Genomic DNA, 18,576 nt, shown 5'->3' with positions numbered 1-18,576 from the left:
TCACAGTTGGTGAGTTTGAGCCCCATGTCAGGCTCTGTGCTGACAGCTCAGAGCCTGGAGCCTGCCTCGGCTTCTGTGTCTCCCTCTCTCTCTGCCCGTCTCCTTGCTCACACTCTGTCTCTCTCTCAAAAGTAAACATTAAAAAAAAAAAAAAAAAGTACATGTATCTAAAAACCAAAAAAAAAAAAAAAAAAAAAACTGGAAGAAAAAAGATATTTTAATGGCTCAAAGTTAAACTTAAAAACTCTGTTAAGGGGTGTCTGTGTGGATCAGTCAGTTGAGCGTTTGACTCTTGATTTGGCACAGGTCATGGTCTCATGGTTCACGAGCTCAAGCCCTATGTCCAGCTCAGTGCTGACAGCATGGAGCCTGCTTGGGATACTCTCTGTCTCTCTCTCTCTCTCTCTCTCTCTCTCAAAAATAAATCAACTTTAAAAAAGCATTTAAAAAACCTACTGAAATTTAGTGTAACTATACATTGATGATGAAATTTTAGTACCAAGAATTAGAAGTGGTGCTAAAACATTTGAATGGACCCATCGGATTAAAATGGTAGTATAGTTAGAAATTCAAAAACAAAGTCTACAGGTAATGATGACAGTCAATATTAAAGCAAGTAGTTATTGAAACTTTTTGAACCTTACTGTGCTTCACAGTGAGATCATATGTTGAGTACAATTACATATGCATGAGGAAACTGCTGTATTTTCTATTCATTTTCTTCTCTTTCATCATATCCTCTCCAATGTGATACTCAGAGTTGTGAAAACACGGTTCTACATATGTTACAGGAACCATAATAGTCTTTGCAAATTTATCCAAGCGATTAAGATGTAACAAATCCTTGTTCATTCTCTTCCTCTGTAGTGACGATTGCTTTTGTTAGCTCAGCATGATCACCCCCTTTCTGGTAATGTCAGCAAATTGGAAATGATTCCTCTCCTTGTCTTCATCCATTGGGTTCAGGTCAACTTCCTGCCCACTTCTCCTGTCCCCCCACCACTCTTTCTCTACCACCTTTGGGAGAGGCATGTCATCTGGTTCTGGCCAAGCAGAATGATCATCTCTCTGCCCACAAGGGCTGTCTCAGTACTCGGTACATAACCTAAGCAAGGCCAATGAGCTCTGTTGATTCTTTTGCCAGACTGGAAGCTGGTAAGAATCAGGCTACAGATCGTGAAGCCATCCTATGGACATTTCTGCCTAGGAGGGAAGCTAACAAGAGGAAAGAGAGGCACCTGGGTGGCTCGGTCGGTTAAGTATCTCTTGTTCCCTTCACATGATCTCACAATCATGAGATTGAGCCCTGGGTGGAACCTGCTTAAGAGTCTCTCTCTCCTTCTGCCTGTCCCCCCTCCCTCTCTCTCTCTCTCTCTCAGTAAAGAAAAAGAGGAAAAGAGATGAAGACTGATTGATGCCACCATTTGTGACCCTGGGGCCAGTTACCTCGTCCCATGCACCGGGCACTAGTAAATTTGCCTCTTGAAATTCAAATATAAAAAAGAAGCTACCCTTCAAATGATATTTAGTATGCAAAACGACTTGAATTTTATTAAAAATTTACACTTTCAGACCTCTTCAATATCCTAAACTTATGAAGATGGGGGAAAAAAAAGGCAGAAATCATCACATAATCACTTGTATTGTAAATGGCACAAGTATCAAATTATTTTGATATGGGAAAATTAAGTTTGTTGGACATTTCAATGCCGTTTTCAAGTCTTAATCTTTTTCCAGCGTCCACATACTTTTAGTTTTGTTGTTCTGGGAGCCCTGCCCTATTTAGTAAGGCAAATACATTTCGAAAAAAAATGCATATTATTTACATTAGGATTTTCATTGAAAAAAATATAATTAAAGAAACTAACGCTTCCCCTCCCCCAAATTTAATATTTTTCCCCAATTAGTATACAGAGATATCATATAACATTATAGGTTTATTTAAAGCTATTTATAGCAGATACATTTTAATGTAAAATTAACTTTTAAAACAGGTAACTCATTTTTTTCAGTTCTACTCAGTATTTGATTTCCAATGTCTGCAGAGTTCATTGATTTGAGAAAAAATTTCCAATTCAAAGCACAAAGTATTTTGAGGGCTGCCAGTACAGAAAATTATCCATACATGAAAAGTTTTAGCTATAGCATTGAACATTACAGTAGGAAAATCTGTTAAGATAAGTGACGTTCCACATGCCTATATTATTATTCAATGACGGCTTCCTGCCACAATGCATGAACAAGTTTTTGCATTATTACAACTTTTCTCTATCAAACATTCACTGATGTTTATTTCTTGCTGTTTTTCAAATACATTACATGAACCTCTAGATAAGTTATTCATATTCAAATTACTCCTTAAAAACGAAGGCCATAGTTCTCTATGGTAGAATTAAAACAGAACAAGATAGGAAAACACTCCAGTGTCTCTAGAAAATATTCATCAATCTCAAATGGATGGAATTTGCTCTAAGCAGGGAGCTTTGGACTTCACAGGCAGAGTGAATCACTCATACAATACTCTATGGGGAAAAAAAAAAAAAAGATTGATTTGGAAATCTTGTGCTCTATTATTAGCATTAATTATTACTTGCAAATAATGTTACCCAACGCAACTGCACTTACTGATCTGATCTTAAACCACCTGTCAGGGAAAATAGCAAAATATCACCAGCTATCTTTACCTCTTGTTAATAGGACTTTGAGCACACAAAAACATTTACAATTGAAGCTGTGACAAAATCAGTTTCTTCAACAGCTATGCATAGAACACGAAGTAACTTCTGGAGATTAGAAAAAAAGTCATTTTGAAAAGTAGGCACTTTTGAGATTGGTACAGATAAAGAAGTTATCTGAAAAATATTGTATTTGTATTTTTTTTCTTAATGAGGCTATCTTAAGTAAAATATTTAAAGAGCATTAACTATCCTTTTTGCTGTAACTGTACAAGTTTATTCCTGAGATTTCTGGAGAAAATTATATTTTTTTTATTCGCTTTTACATTGTTTATATAATTTTTTTAAAGCTTATTTATTTTGGGGGGGAGGGGCAGGGAGAGAGAGAGAGAGAGAGACAGACGGACAGACAGACAGAATCGAAGCGGGCTCCACGAAGTGCAGAGCCTGATGTGGGACTCAAACTCACGAACTGAACCGTGAGGTCATAACCTGAGTTAAAATCAAGAGTCAGCTGCTTAACTGACTGAGCCACCCACATGCCCCCCAAATTAAATTTCTTAAAACTAGCAAATAGGAAAGAAATGGTTTTCCTAGATGGGAGGCCGAACTGTGGGTCAACATCTCAGCCAGTTACTTTCTGTCACTTTCCCATACATCAGATTTTTCATTTGGGATATATTCACACAGTAATTTATTCCTTATCTGGCCCCCACATATGCCACGTCTTTAAAGAGCTGAAATGTTCAGCCGAAATGTGGTATGTAAGTTATTGTTCCTAAAAATTTGCCATTGTAGGTAGCTTCGCTCTTTTGAAGTGAGAACATAAAAACAAAATGAGATTTTTACATCTGGTTTGATTTAAATAACAATTCAAGTATCTCCTTTGAACTGATATTCTGAAAAACATTAATATTTATGTACCACAAATTTAAATACATTTTCTGAAAGGTAGAATATTCCCTGAATATCCTTTGTTTTAATCATTACTCAAACTATAAAGATCAAAAGTTAGCTTTGGTTCACGTCGTATTTCTGATAGTTCCTGATTTTTTAAAAAATTTCTTTTAATTTATTTCTGAGACAGAGAGAGACAGAGCATGAGTGGGGGAGGGACAGAGAGAGAAGGAAACACAGAATCAGAAGCAGGCTCCAGGCTCTGAGCTGTCAGCACAGAGCCTGACGCGGGGCTCGAACTCACAAACCGCATGACCTGAGCCGAAGTCGGTTGCTCAACCAACTGAGCCACCCAGGCGCCCCAGTTCCTGAATTTTTTTATTCAAATACTCCACTAATCATTTAGAAATAAAATTAGTATCAAATACATGAAGGAAAGCTTCAGACAATGACATTTCCTTTAAAAAGCTATATTCAAATGAAGATATGTTCTAACAGAAGTCATTAGCTCTTATTTTCAGCTATGGCTGATCTAGAAGATGTGCACTGAGTTTTTGCATGAAATGGAGTTGTTTCATAGTCTTGAAAATGGATTCCCTTAGAAGTTGTGATCTTCATAATAGCTCCATTTAAAGCATCATCTTCAATGAGCGTTATTAATCCATTCGCAATCATTGATGGGCTAAAAAGAAAGGAAACATTGTTTTTTTTCAAATTTCAGTATGAGGCATAACTATCACTACATTTTGAATTGTTTTTGGAGAATCTACTAGCTTTAACAAGTATTAGGGAAATGCACGTCATGAAGCTATTGCTACCTCCATTATTTTATTCAATTTGATATTATTAAATTATATGACAACCTTAGTCATACATTTCCTTGCCTACCCTGTCATTTTGACAGGAAGAACTTAGGGGCTTATTGTTTACATTGAGACAATGATTATTTTCTCCCCTCGAGCTTACAGATCTTAGACTTAATCAGATGAAAAGGGTCTTAAAATCGAATCACGAAGAATTAGAGATAACGCTTCTTGAACATCTCTTATTTATCTGGTGCTATTTTAAGTACCTTCCATGTATCAATGTATTCATGGCCTTTCAAAAGTCCCCTGTTTGTTTTCGTGTTGTCTCGATTTTATAGTGAGAAAATTGAGGTACCCAGAGGTTGAGAGATAACGTTTCTGGTCAGAGATAGAACCAGGATTTGATATCGGGGCGGGGGGGGGGGGGATTCCTTCAACCTGATAGTTATGACTCCACGCTGTGAAACCCAACTGCTCAAACACAGACACTATTCACCAACCATGTGTGTTGATTCTTATGAAAATGGTTGGAGTTAAGGGGCCATGTGAGATGTCACAGGAGGCAAATGTGAATATTTCTTGGTATTTAGTCAGATAAAGGTATCATTACTTCCAAAAGCCTCACATTAACAACAACAACAAAAAAATCTCATCATGGCTGAAGGCAATTACGATGCACTGACTGTATCTCAAAATTCATAATGTGTAAACGTATTCTGTTCAGGAGCCCAGAAAAAAAAAAAAATTCTCTTTTGAGAGTTTGCTGAACCAACACGTCAAAGCTGGCATTAGCTTCTCAAATTTAAAATTTATCACTTAAGACTAGATAGTACTTTAGCCACAGTACAAAGGAAAATAAGTACTTACTCCAAAATTCCATAGAATTTCATCATATCCTTGATGTGATCTTTATATTCTATATATTGTCCCATGTTTTCTTCTTTTTCAATGGATTCGAGGATGGGCGTATTAACAAAGCCTGGGCAAATGGCATTCAGTCTAACACCGCTGTTCATGAGATTAGCTGCCATCTGTTGACGAGAAGTAGAAGGTTGCAGGTTTCAAGCTTTGTAAATGTATACCATGGGGCACACTGATAATTAAAACCATTTCAAAGAGTCTGAAGTGAAAAATGCTAGTCAGATATCCTTCTAGCTACAGGACAATGACAGTGGTAAGGTTGACTGGTAGCAGAAAGCAAAAGAATACATACCTAAAATGCTGAATGAATTCCTGAAAGCCTCAGTTAATTAATTCGTCAAAAATTAGTTTCACTGGGAAACTCCTGAAAATACTTGATTATGTAAGCTGATCTTATCTACTGCATTCTGCAGGAACCCAAATGTAAAAAGCTAACGCTCAGAATTAATATCTCAGGTTCGCTTTCAAAGATCAGGGTTGTAGAACAGAGAACATTTCCTTAAAAAATACTGTTAGTGGAAAGTTTGCGACTTTGATGGATTCTAAAGATACTCTTGATAATATGTACTATCTGGAAAGTAATTTAAGTATTTTCAGACTAGCATTCTTTGGCTTAATTTTGCACCTACTGATTTTATTTAAAGTATCTGTAGAACAAAATGCAGTCGATTATTTTTCCATTCCATTTGCTTTCTTGTAACCTCCAAAATCAAGTCATAGAGCTTTTGGGGTCATTTATGGACAGGCACAGAGCAGTGGGAAATTTGAGTTGCTATACACAAATGTTTCAGCTAAAATCTAAAGAGATGCACTTCGTTCTTTTTCAGCTCTTATAAACAAAGGTCCTTTTGTGATGTATTTAGTCCATGTTTTTCTCACTTTTGTGCCTTTTGTTGGTGACTTGGCTCTTTAAAATGACTCCCAAGCCTAGTGGTGAAGTGCCGTTTGGTGTTCCTAAGTGTGGGAAGGCTGTGATGTGCCTTACAGAGAAACTACATGTGTTAGATAAGCCTGATGCAGGCATGAGGCATAAATGCTGTTGGTCATGTTACTATAATACATATTGAACACAATACACATTAAATAAGATGTGTTTAAATACAAATATATTTAAACTAGGCTATGGATGGTTGATCAAAAATGCTGTGACCAGAGGCTCGAAAGAATGTAACCCTGTATTTCTCCTAGGAGCAACAGTTCAGTATTCTCTAATTCAGTGTTTGTGAGTGAACTGACTGTACAGGTGTCCATTCTTGTCCATTCTTGTCATTGTAAAGAGGGAGTTTCTGGTATTTCAGATTTGCTTTGTTTTGTAACAGCTTTATGCGTTCACTGAAAGTTGAATTACAGAGTAAGTCTTTGTAAAGTAAATAAAAATTTCCAATCAATTTGAATTAAGAGCTGCTTGTCTTCCCTTTTGATTGCCCATCTACTGTTCATGCATCTATTTCCTCTCTCGCCATCTCTTCTCTATCTCTGTCTGCCTCCTCTCTTTGTCTCACCTGGTCGGCCCACTGCAGAGACTTTCCCAACTGTCCTATTCTCTTCTACACTTGTCCTAATACATTCTCTAAACAGTAGCCAGAACGGTCTTCAGAAAATGGAAACCTGATCTTGTCCCTCCTCTGCATAAAAGACCCCCTGGTAGCTGCATTTAGAATAAATCTAAGCTCATTACTGTGGCGCACAAGCTGCTTTTCATCTGGCTCCCACTTCGGACTCTCCCCTTCCTCCTCAGGTTCCATTCAAATGGCCTTTTTTCAGTTATTATAAAAAGGCAAGCATTCTCACTTCATGCCATCAATGCATGTGGTCAGTTAGGCCTAAAATATTCTTCTAAGCTCTGTGCACCTCTTACCCTAGGCCCCCATGGAGACATCCCCCTTGACTACTCTCTCTGGTAAATGCCTATTCCCCCCACCACCCCCCCACCCCGTGCTCTCCTTTTTGTCATATTTCCAGTGATAAGTAATATCTGGGGCACACTGAATATTCTACTCAAGGAGGGCTAAAGTTAATTTTTAAATTTGGAGCCAATTTTAAAAATAAAGAGTATCTTCCCATTTTTTGCCCTTAGGAGATTTTTCAATACCACATCTGTGTTTAGGACCGACTTCATTTTAAAAGGATCTAGTCTTCATTTGCCCCTTGATGTGACTTGAGAACCATTTTCTTTTTTATAATAAAGATTAAAGGATAGTTTATTTTTCTATTTTTAATCCAGATGCATTGAATTCTGATTTTATTCCCCTCTACTTTCTAGAACTCATGTTTCATGCAGGTACAGAAAGAGAAAAGGAGACATTGTAGTTGTTACATCCTCACCGCTGCTGAGCGTGTGAATCCAATTATGCCATGCTTTGAAGCACAATAAACAGGCTGTTGTGCAACAGGCATGAGTCCTGAAACAAACAAAAAATTTCAACAACTTAACTAAAAAACAAGCAGACAAAAACCAAGAAATAGTTGCTATGCACATGGATAATTTGTGTCTCTTCTATTTTAAGCTTATTCTACAAAATACACTAAAATCATCATTGGACAACTTTCCTTCCACGATCTCTATTACACTGTCCAGAATTTATGGTATATAAGTGACAGCCTAGGAATGAAGTCAAGAGTGATATGTAAGCCCTTCTGTCTCCCTGACCTTCTGTCAAGAGAAGTCAGTGTTATCTAAAACACAAACAGGAGCGCCTGGGTGGCTCAGTCAGTTAAGCGTCAGACTTTAGCTCAGGTCATGATCTCATGGTTTGAGTTTGAGCCCCACGCCAGGCTCTGTGCTGACAGCTTAGAGCCTGGAGCCTGCTTCGGATTGTGTACCTCCCTCTCTTTCTGCCCCTCCCCTGCTCACGTTCTCTCTCTCTCTCTCTCTCTCTCTCTCTCTCTCTCTCTCTTTCTGTCTCTCAAGAATAAGTAAATAAACAAACAAATCACAAACGGAATCATCTTTAAATTCCAGTAAGTTACCATCAATTTTCAGTTTTTAAGGCTGGATCTTAAAAAGTATATATTCTATATTTGTAAGACTTGCAAATGGCTGAGGAAGTTTAAATTTCTTAAGCGAGATATGGAGATTAGCTGTCCTTGCTATAAATTAGTATGTATTTCCCCATCACCACTTGTACTGAATGATGCCTGTAAGTGTTTAAGAAAATTCAAAGTAACTTCATTTGATTTATATCTGTAGTAGATGCCTAGATCTTCTTGCCCATGACTTAGGAAAAGAAAACCAGAAGAAAGAAAAGAAAAGAAAGAAAACCAGAAGAAAGAAAGAAAGAAAGAAAGAAAGAAAGAAAGAAAGAAAGAAAGAAAGAAAGAAGAAAGAGAAAAAGAAAGCAAGCCACAACTAAAAATGTATGATTCCATTTTATTTCATTTCATAATTACGCACTCTAATAGAATTCAAGCAATTTTAGAATTGGCTTAATTTTCCACATATGCACAGTAGTAACTATTCGAATGCATGACTAAATTCATGGCCTGCAGAAATAGTATTGTAGCACGCACAGCATCTTTTGTCCCCCTACCTCTGGGCACAACCCCCCAAAAGAAACAAAACAACAGGAAAAACCTTTTCCTGAACAAATTCTATTTCTAGTCCTACTACTACCAAGTTTATTTGTCAGAATTGTCAATTTTCTAATCAATAGTGAAACTTTCAACTAGAGCCATTTGTCTATTTCAGTTTTTAACAAATTTCTTCCATTAACTCATTTTAACATTTTTAACACTGTGACTTCTCTGAGTCAAGGGACAGCGATCTCTGATTATTATAATGTTATTAATATCAAATGTCATGCTAATAATACTAAATTATTCTGCTGAGACATGTTCATCTCCACCCAGCTAACTAGTCCTAGAGCACCGCCAATCAGTCGAGTGTGTTGTGCCAAAGTTCAGCACTAAATGCAGACCGTAACCACTCCCTGGGTGCCTGCCAGGTCTCAATTTATAAAGTATGTTTGCTCAAGAGCACTTTAAATCCCTGAGGATGGTAGATCACACGTAGTGCGTCCACCCAGTGACCTCAAAGTATTATAACATGTGGTTCTCTTCTTGTTTTTTGTTTTTAGGTTTAGTAAAATGTGTCAGTTAATTAAGTTCATTAAGGTCAGCCACCAAGAATTCATGATGCCTCCACCGTGTACACAGGACTGTGTATCACAGTGTATCAGGACTCTGGGATAAAGGGAGTAAGCAGGTGCAGCCAGGCATTGCTGCGTCTTGTTCTTCTGAGTTAGTCGTGGCTTTGCCCCTCCTTAAAGGTCTAAGAGATAAAGGCAGTTGGTGGTAGGACCGTGTCCACGGACTGTAGGAAGTGCAGAAGGAGCCGTAGGCAGAGAAAAGCTGGCGCAGCCACAGAGACAAAAAGCACAAGGGCGCTGTTCATAAATGTTGTCTAAGATGAACTTGAAATGGACTTTTGTTACTTCTGTGAAGGTACTGAACTTCTGAACCCAAGCTGGTTCAAAGTATCACAGAAGTGAAATAAATCAAGTACTGTTAGGTGGGTTCCATTTAAACAGGCAAGCACAAAACATATACTTCTCTTTAAAGGCACAACTGTAAATGCAACCAGAATGGGAAAAATTTGCTTCCATTTTTAAAGCGGCACTTGGTTTTATGAATCTTGTACCATTATAATGACATTTTCACTGCGATCCTGCAAAATGTTGACTTGTGCTTTGCTTTCACTTTTTGATATCAGATCAAAGGCTGTATAAATCAATAGCAGACACTCAGAAATTGTGTCCTTTTTTTTTTATAACTTTATGAAGGCATAAATGACACACAATAAACTACATAAAGTGCACAGTTCAGTAAGTTCCAACATATGTAAACACCCATGAAACCATGACCACAATCAAGATAATGAACACATCCATCAATTAAAAGTCTCCTCTTGTGCCTTTGTCACCCCTTCCTTCTGCTTCCTGCCCCCCTTTCCCTGCTCTAGGCAACCACTGATCTGCTTTGTGTCACTACAGTCCTCCTTTTCTAGAAGTTTATATAAACGTAATCACATATTGTAAACTCTTTCAGTCTGACTTCTTTCACCCAGGATAATCATGAGCTTTACCTACGTCATAGTGTGTATCAATAGCTAATTTCTTTTCTTTTTTTTCTGAATACTATTCCACTGTAAGAATATACCCATCAATTGCATATACTTTCACCTGTTGATAGATACCTGGATTGTTTCCAGTTTGGGGGTATTACAAGTTAAGAGAATTCTATTTTTCAGTTACTTAGGCAAGCCACAGTTAATTTGGAGACTTTTTTTTTTTTTTTAATCTCCCCAGCATATATAGATCTTAACTGTTACTTCTTATGTTTCGAACAGGAAGGGTGGGTTAGAGATCTGTATCCCCAAATCTCATTTTACAGACTTATTTTTCCACAGTGTATGTTTTTCTGAAAATGTATATTTTTGAACTACAATGCCACAAATCTGGTACAATGTCCTAACTTGGTTGGGTTTCTGAACCCTGGTGAACCGTGGGCTGCTGCTAATCCTAATTCAAGAGGATTTATAGAAGTACATTCATTTGAGATCTATGTGTTTAGTCTGTTTCAAGTACAAAGCACAGGGAAGCATATTTAAAATATACTCTATTGAAATGAGTCCCTCCAGTGCTGAAAGGCCAGATCACTGCCAGTCATCCAACTTCAAGGAAATATTGACAGTATGTAACTAGCTGGCCAGTGGCTGGAATTAATGTGGGTTTTTAACATCTTGCAAATTAATACCGATATGCACAGGGTATTCATGTCAAAGGATTTAAGAACAACAACAAAACAAAGGATTATGACAATGAGATAGCAGTCTCTAAAGAAATGACGTTTTGTTTAATGTTGTGAGAGAGAAAGCTATTATTTGTGCTTAAAAATGGATACCTTATACTGGGGCACCTAGGTGGCTCAGTCGGTTAAACGTCCAACTTGTGATTTCAGCTCAAGTCATGATCTCACAGTTCATGAGTTTGAGCCCTACACTGGGCTCTGCACTGACAGTGTGGAACCTGCTTGGGATTCTCTCTCTCCCTCTCTCTTTGCCCCTCCCTCTCTCGCTCTTTCTCTCTCTCTCTCTCAGAATAAACTTTATTTAAAAAGAATAGTTTTTTTAATCCTTAGTCTAGACCCAGCATGATGCAAGTTGACTTACAGAATTGCAAAATGAGTCTCTCCAAAACATAATAGGTCTAATTACTTACAGGTTTATGTCTACCCTAAGTATAGATTCATTTGGGAAAAAGATTCAATAGGGACGCCTGGGTGGCTTAGTCGGTTAAGTGTCCGACTTCGGCTCAGGTCATGATCTCACAGTTCGTAAGTTTCAGCCCCGAATCTGGCTCTGTGCTGACAGCTCAGAGCCTGGAGCCTGCCTCAGATTCTGTGTCTCCCTCTCTCTCTGCCCCTCCCCTGCTCGCTCTCTCTCTCTCTCAGAAATAAACATTAAAAAAGTTAAAAAAAAATCAATGGAAGGAGAAATTCTACCCACAAAATAAATGCTTTCTATAAACACTCAGGATAATAACACCAAATAGCAAATGACTGGATGAGATAATTACAAAAAAATTTTTAAATACCTGAAAATTACATATGCAATTACAGAACATAGAAGGAAGTCACTTAGAAAAATACATTTTCCATTTCCACATCAGTTCTTCTATCTTTAATATTCTTTCTGCCCATATTTACAACAGATAGCTGTAACCTCTATATCTATAGAAGGTAAAAAACTGCAAATCTGCTCAGACAAGGCAATTGTACCGAATCACCAAACATACTTCCTTTCAAAGGGACAGAAGCCATGTCAAATAGATTACACAGAAGTGCTGAAGAAATTCCACTTAGGAAAACAAACTGAGAATCCAAGGACACCAATCCTCGCATGCGAAACTGTAGCTCAGCAGCTCAGCCAAAAAGCAGGAATCTGAACCTCTCACGTTTTCTTTACGATCAAAAAAGAAAACATCTACCCATCTTTCTGTTTTCAACCATTGCTCTTCTAAGAGGAGGGAGAAGGAAGAAGTGATGAGAATCTGTTTATCTATGTTGGTGGAGACAGCTGACCCAAGTAGTCGGTGCACCTCCTCATTATATGCGATCTTCCACATAACAGAACACCTTATCTGATGCTGCTTTTTTCCATCAGTATCATGTGCGCCATTAACAAGTCACGTTTGCAAGTGTGACAGGACATCAAAAGTGGAGTAAGCATTCATAAAACTACTGCACCTTCTGTAATGAAAATCTTTCTGGAAAGGTAATTTTGTTTGTTAAGAATCAACTTTATTAGTTCTGGGGTGCCTGGATGGCCCCGTTGGCTAAGTGTCCAATTCCTGGTTTCAGCTCTGGTCATGATCTTCTGGTTTGTGAGTTCAAGCCTGCGTCAAGTTCTGCACTGGCAGCAGGGAGCCTGCCTGGGATTCTCTCTCTGCCTCTCTCTCTGCCCCTCCCCTGCTCATTCTATATATGCCTGTCTCTCAAAATAAATAAACACTTATTCAAAAAAAAGAAAAAAAAGAATACTGCAGAGGGCGGTACCACCTGATTCTTTTTACTGTTGGCGTGGAGATGAAAGAAGGTGATCAGTAGTCTAAGTCACCCAATATTTCTGGTCTGTTGCGACATTCCAGTCCAACTACCACTCTTCAGGCCATGGGAATCCCAGCGCCTTGCAATTCGATATCACGTTTCTGCTTAAAAAGTCTATGTCATTCTATTTACTTCTGCCATGTTGATTAGAGATACCGAGATGCGGCTCTTCAGGCAGAAATTTTGCCTCGTTACTTTCACATCCCTATTTGCCTCTCTGTACATGCCCAAGGTATGTATGATTAAGTTGAATTTGTTACTTAAAGTGGTAACTTTGGCACATCCACCTTAACACAAATGGCAAGCTAATTACACTCCTTTAGATGAAACGTATGCCTCAAATAAGTATGTTACTGGGCTGGTATTTAAGACATGCTCACGTATTTCCTTGAGACTCTAAATGTTTTCAGAAAATAAGTTTTCTTATTTATTGTTTTCAATCTTCGCAAAAAAAAAAAAAAAAAAAAAAAGACCCTAATAGGATCTCTCACAAAATGCTACTGAGTGACTGTCAGAGGCACAGAGAATGCCCCCAGTGAAAGACCTCAGCAGCTGAGTATGCAGGCGGGTAGAAGCAGGATTAGCAAGGGGACTGCTTTTCCTCTGACAACTGCTTTGTCCTTCCCTCTGTTTGAAGCAACTAACTATGTAAGAAGCAAACCTGACTCTTACAGGATGTCCTAGGCTCAGAGCACAGCTAGTTAATTACCTGCATGACACCAGACGTCACCCTGTTCTTCTCAAAAAAAATTTTTTAATAGTTAATGATGAATGTGGCAAAGTGAGCTCAGCTCTATATATTACGTTTATAGACAAAAACTCCTACGGAAGAGTCTATGTGGTTAACAGTGATCAGAACAGCTTCTGGAACTTCCAGATGGAGCACACCCTTCCCTCAGTACACTGAGGGATCACTCTCCGCTTTACTCCTGTTTGTTAAACTAATTAATTGCATTTGATACTTGGGCTGCGTCAGTGGTCATTACTCATTAACTTCTCTGCCCAAACCAGTGTTTCAACTTAAGGTTTTACTGACAGTGAAGGACTCCACCGAATCTATGTAAGAGACTGTGAGGAAAGACTGGTTGAGTTCAACGGGACCCAAAGCTATTCCCTTCATAGAGTGAGCAGTAAGGGGGAAAAGAGGAAAAATCTGTGAGGAGAGAAAGCTCGGAAAGCACTTTTGGAAAACACAGAGGAAGCAAGCGTTAGAAATGCTTTTTTCTACATTGTGTGTACTGTACCTCAATAAAACTGGGAAAAAAAATTACTTTGACTCTGGTAACTCCTCAAAGACTCTTTTGGTCATCTGGCCTCTCCCATCATGCTGTGACTTCAAGGGTAGACAATTTTTTATCACATTTCTGAGGAAAGTGTGACACCTGAGAGGTTCTGTTTTTCTACCATTACAAAATCCTGAATGTTTATCGAACTCATCTTATTATGGGAAGAGTAGAAGCGCTTGGTGAGTGGACAAAATACAAGATAGTACATCTTAATACTGTTTGTCAGATGAAAGTGCCTTAGTGACAAAGCCCGGGTGGGAGGAGAGGTGGCAGGGCCTGTCCAGACTGGCCAGCGACACATAGTAGAAAGGCAACAGGTATGGCGGTCAGGCATTATGAACCTTTCTTCACACGGATGGAGGCACCGAGTCATACAGAATGGACAAAGATAAACTACTTAACCATTATAAATAGAGTTACCCTGCTGGCTGGGAGGAATATTAGGCAGAGATGCAGTTAGGAAGGTTAGGATATTCTTTAAATTCTAAGAGTGCCAGAAAGGCAATTTAAAACCCAAATGATCTTATCACTGATTTTGGTATCTAATCACTGTCTTATCTGCATAATTAGAGAAAGACCCACACACGGTTCCAAATGTTGACCCTGAAATAGGGAAGGAGAGAAAGAATACCCTGGGGTGGGTGGTGTGATAGAGCAAGCTCTTAGACAAGAGAGCCAAGTGGACGTCTAATTATAATCCTTAAATTGTTCTTCTCAGTGACGTGTTTTGACTTGCGACTTTGGTAAGCTCCTCAAACGTTTTCAGGGCTTTACTATGTGTGTCAAATGGGCAAAAGCTTAAGATATCACTGGGGTTTAGTCTTGTCGTCTTTAGATTAGAGCAGTGCCCAGGCCTCAAGAAGTTTCCCTGGCTTAATCAAGTTATAGGAATTCTGTTTCTTTTACTTCACAGTGAGGCCAAAATGGCGGTGGATGGAGAGACAAATTAACAAACTCCCAGAGAGAAGAGACAGATAATCTAGTGGTTAAAAAAGAAGAGGTCTTGTAGCAGGTTGCTTGCGTGTGAATTCCAGTTTCCCTGCTTCCTTGCCATATACACTTGTTCAAGATCCTTAAATTCTCCTACCTTGATTTCCTCATCTACTAAATGGGGATTACGGAATCTACTTCACGTCTGTTGTATTCAATGAGGTAATGCTCACGCAGTGTTTAAAACAGTATCACATACACAGCAAGTGCGCAATGAATGTGAAGTGTTAACACATTTAAATGTCTTTATTGGATAAAAGACAGTGCTACATTGCATTTTGCTATTCATACTTACTTTGATGCAAGCAAGCCTCCCCTTATGGTATAGAATGTCTCCCACAGAGTCCTAAATTGATCCAGCCCTGGAGCCTTGCAGGCTTCCTGGGAATGACATAAGTACCTCTAGTGGCAGAAGGGCGAGGGGCTCCCTGTACAGTGCTTGTGGCTCAACAAGCTTTTCTAGCCTCTTGGCTTTAAGACACAATCCATGGAATTATCTCTTGATCACCACCCCGGGTGGTGAAAAAAAAGCCCACTTTTTTTTTTTGTTGTTTTTGTTTTTTTTTACATTTCTATTTTTATTTAAAAATTTTTTTTTAATGTTTATTTATTTTTGAGAGAGAGAGAGAGACGGAGAGGGAGAGCACACGTGCAAGTGGGGGAGGGAGCACAGAGAGAGGGAGACACAGAATCCAAAGCAGGCTCCAGGCTGTCAGCACAGAGCCCTACGTGGGGCTTGAACTCATGAACTGTGAGATCATGACCTGAGCCGAAGTCAGGTGCTTAACTGACTGAGCCACCCCGGGGCCCCTAAGTTTCGATTCTTTTTTAACTAAAAAAAATTTTTTTTTACATTTATTTTTGAGAATTTCACATTTATTTACATTTTATTTATTTATTATTTATTTTACATTATTTTATTTTTGAGACAAAGCGTGAGCGGGGGAGGGGCTGAGAGAGAAGGAGACACAGCATCTGAAGCAGGCTCCAGGCTCTGAGCAAGCGGTCAGCACGGAGACCGACACGGGGCTCGAACCCACAAACTGTGAGATCATGACCTGATCCGAAGTCGCTCAACCGAGCCACCCAGGTGCCCCCCTCTAAGTTTCTGTTTTTAATAAAATATTAAATACTTCTTGTTACTTCTCCAGTCATTTGTGTATTTTTTCCTTATAATTTCATTTTAAAATAGTGCGTATGTGGCCTTGACAATTTGACTCCAGGGTTTCGGCCTCCCAGAATCTAAAACGTGGCCTTCCCTTAGGCCAAATATCTCTTGTAAGTGTGGTCCGTGCTGTCACCTTTTACTGTATCCTCAGAATTGCAGTGTTATCATTTATAAGGAGATGTTGCATTAGGAAAAATAACCCGGTTACCCTGAAAAATTTATAGCATCAGTTCTACAATAACTTTAGGGATGTCATTTTGTCTTTCGGCAACCCAGAAAATGAGATGCTAGTCTGCTTTGGAGAAGTTGTAAGGAAGGAGGTTTCTAGGTCTCCACTGGGGGCACGGTTGCTGCAGCTTAAGGGCCATCTGACAATGATTCTCAGAGGAAGGAGAAGGTAAAGACGGAGAGAATCAGACTCCGGTGTGATCACAGGCATCGCCAAAACGGATTCCTGAAATACAACCGGAACTGGCAGGTGGGGCAGAAGGGGGAGAGATGGGGAACCCCTACAATTACCACACTCACTGAAACCAACCAGATAATTTAAGACAGTCTCACTACTCCTGGACCCGAATAATTGAGACTTGCTCTCAATAACGGCCAGACTTCTAAGACTTCGTCATCTCATTTGAACTACTCAAGAACCATTGATGATTTTTTCCCCCTAGAATTTTAAAAGTCAAGTCATCTGGTTAAGTGGCTCAAAAAGCTGCTGCCAAATATTCTAGCTACTGTTGAGTAATATGGTATCAGATGGTATTAGAGCCTCCTGCTCTGAATAAAACGTAGCTTGGGATTGCACGTTGTGGCAAAGATGATTAGCAGTCTACTGAAATCCATTCTCAGGCACATAGCTAGACCACATGCTCAGACTCCCCTGGAGTTAGGTGAGCCAGGAGATCAAATCCTGTACCGGGCCATGAACAGAGATGAGGTGTGCCGTTACTGGGCTGGGGTTTTAGAAAAGAAGCTTTGCCTCCTCGGTGTTCTCTTTTTTTCTGCTGCAGAGAAAGGAGTCCCCCCCCTCCCCCCCCCCCCCCCCCCCCCCGCTGCCAGCCTAACTGTGGAAGCTCCATGCCAAAGGGTTTCTGCCAGCCTGACTTTCCAAGTGATTGCATATAGAAGAGGTTCCTGGCAACAACGATCTTGCCCCGGGCTGATATATAAGTGAGGAATAAGATTATACTATATTTAAGCCATTACACGTTTGGGTCTATTTACTATAGCAGTTTAGCGTTGATGGGTGGCGGAACAGTTCACCCCAAATGGGGCACTCTGGCATAAGGGTTATTTTGACCTAAGGGCGCTTGAAAAAACAGCAGGTACAAGAAGGGTACTCTGACCTCTCCTCCTCCTCCTGAAAGCAGGTGCTACAACTCCCATGTAAAATAGGGCCTTCCTAGGCAAGAGCATGTGGCAAAGAAACATGCTTATCACCAGAGATGGGGAGTGGAGGCCAACGGAAATCCATACAGACCTTGTTAAAATAACTCTTATCTTCCTTTAGGCCCCCCATATATTTTAGTCACTTTCCCACAATTACCTTTCTTCGTTCAACCTTCAACCTTGTTTATAAACGCTTAGGCCTAGCTATCCTTGGTCTCGGTTTTCCCATAGGGGTTCTCGTGGACATATAAAAATCCACAAGCTTTTTTCCTGCAAATCTGTCTTAGGTCAATTTAATTCTCAGGCCCAGCCAGAGACCCTGAGAAACTACAAGTAAAATCTGGCTTCCCCCACAACAGATCCCAACAACTGTATGTGCCGTGTTTTTAAGTTCTATTCTCTTTCTAAAGTCACAGGGGAGTAGAGATACCTTAATGGTGTTTTAGCACTTTTGACTCTGTCAAAGATGCTTTCACGTGCCTTACTGCTTAGTGCCACAGTAAGGGAACTTGAAAAGTCACAGTTTAAAATCATAGACATAAGGCGCCTGGGTGGCTCAGTTGTTAAGCATCTGACTTCGGCTCACATCATGATCTCACAGTTCGTGACTTCGAGTCCCACGTTATTAAGCATCTGACTTCGGCTCACGTCATGATCTCACAGTTCGTGAGTTCGAGTCCCACGTCGGGTATAACATGAGCCTCGAGTCAGGTGAGTCCCGCTTCTCACTCACTCTCTCTCTCTCTCTCTCTCTCCCCCTCCCTCTAGTGGGATTTTCTTTCCCTCTCTTTATCTCTCTGTTCCTCACTCACTTGCACCCTCTAATTAATTAATTAATT

General features: G+C 39.5%; 1 protein-coding gene across 1 annotated transcript in view; it reads right to left on the bottom strand.

Moving 5' to 3' along the window:
• Positions 1 to 1,924: 1,924 nt before the first annotated feature.
• Positions 1,925 to 18,576, bottom strand: part of HPGD (15-hydroxyprostaglandin dehydrogenase) — a 29,936-nt gene continuing 13,284 nt past the window's right edge. Inside the window, exons 5-7 of the mRNA XM_025921667.2 lie at positions 7,625 to 7,701; positions 5,246 to 5,409; positions 1,925 to 4,254 (exon numbers count right to left, since the gene is read on the bottom strand). Of these exons, the coding sequence (XP_025777452.1) occupies positions 4,077 to 4,254; positions 5,246 to 5,409; positions 7,625 to 7,701 (419 nt within the window). The 3' untranslated portion in view covers positions 1,925 to 4,076. The remainder of the gene's footprint in view (positions 4,255 to 5,245; positions 5,410 to 7,624; positions 7,702 to 18,576) is intronic.

This window comes from Puma concolor, chromosome B1, assembly GCF_028749965.1.
Source record: "Puma concolor isolate L17-30 chromosome B1, mPumCon1.1.hap2, whole genome shotgun sequence".
NCBI classification, from domain to species: Eukaryota; Metazoa; Chordata; class Mammalia; order Carnivora; family Felidae; genus Puma; species Puma concolor.
Note: the sequence above shows the minus strand (reverse complement) of the source record. Positions and strands in the feature narration are given on the sequence as shown.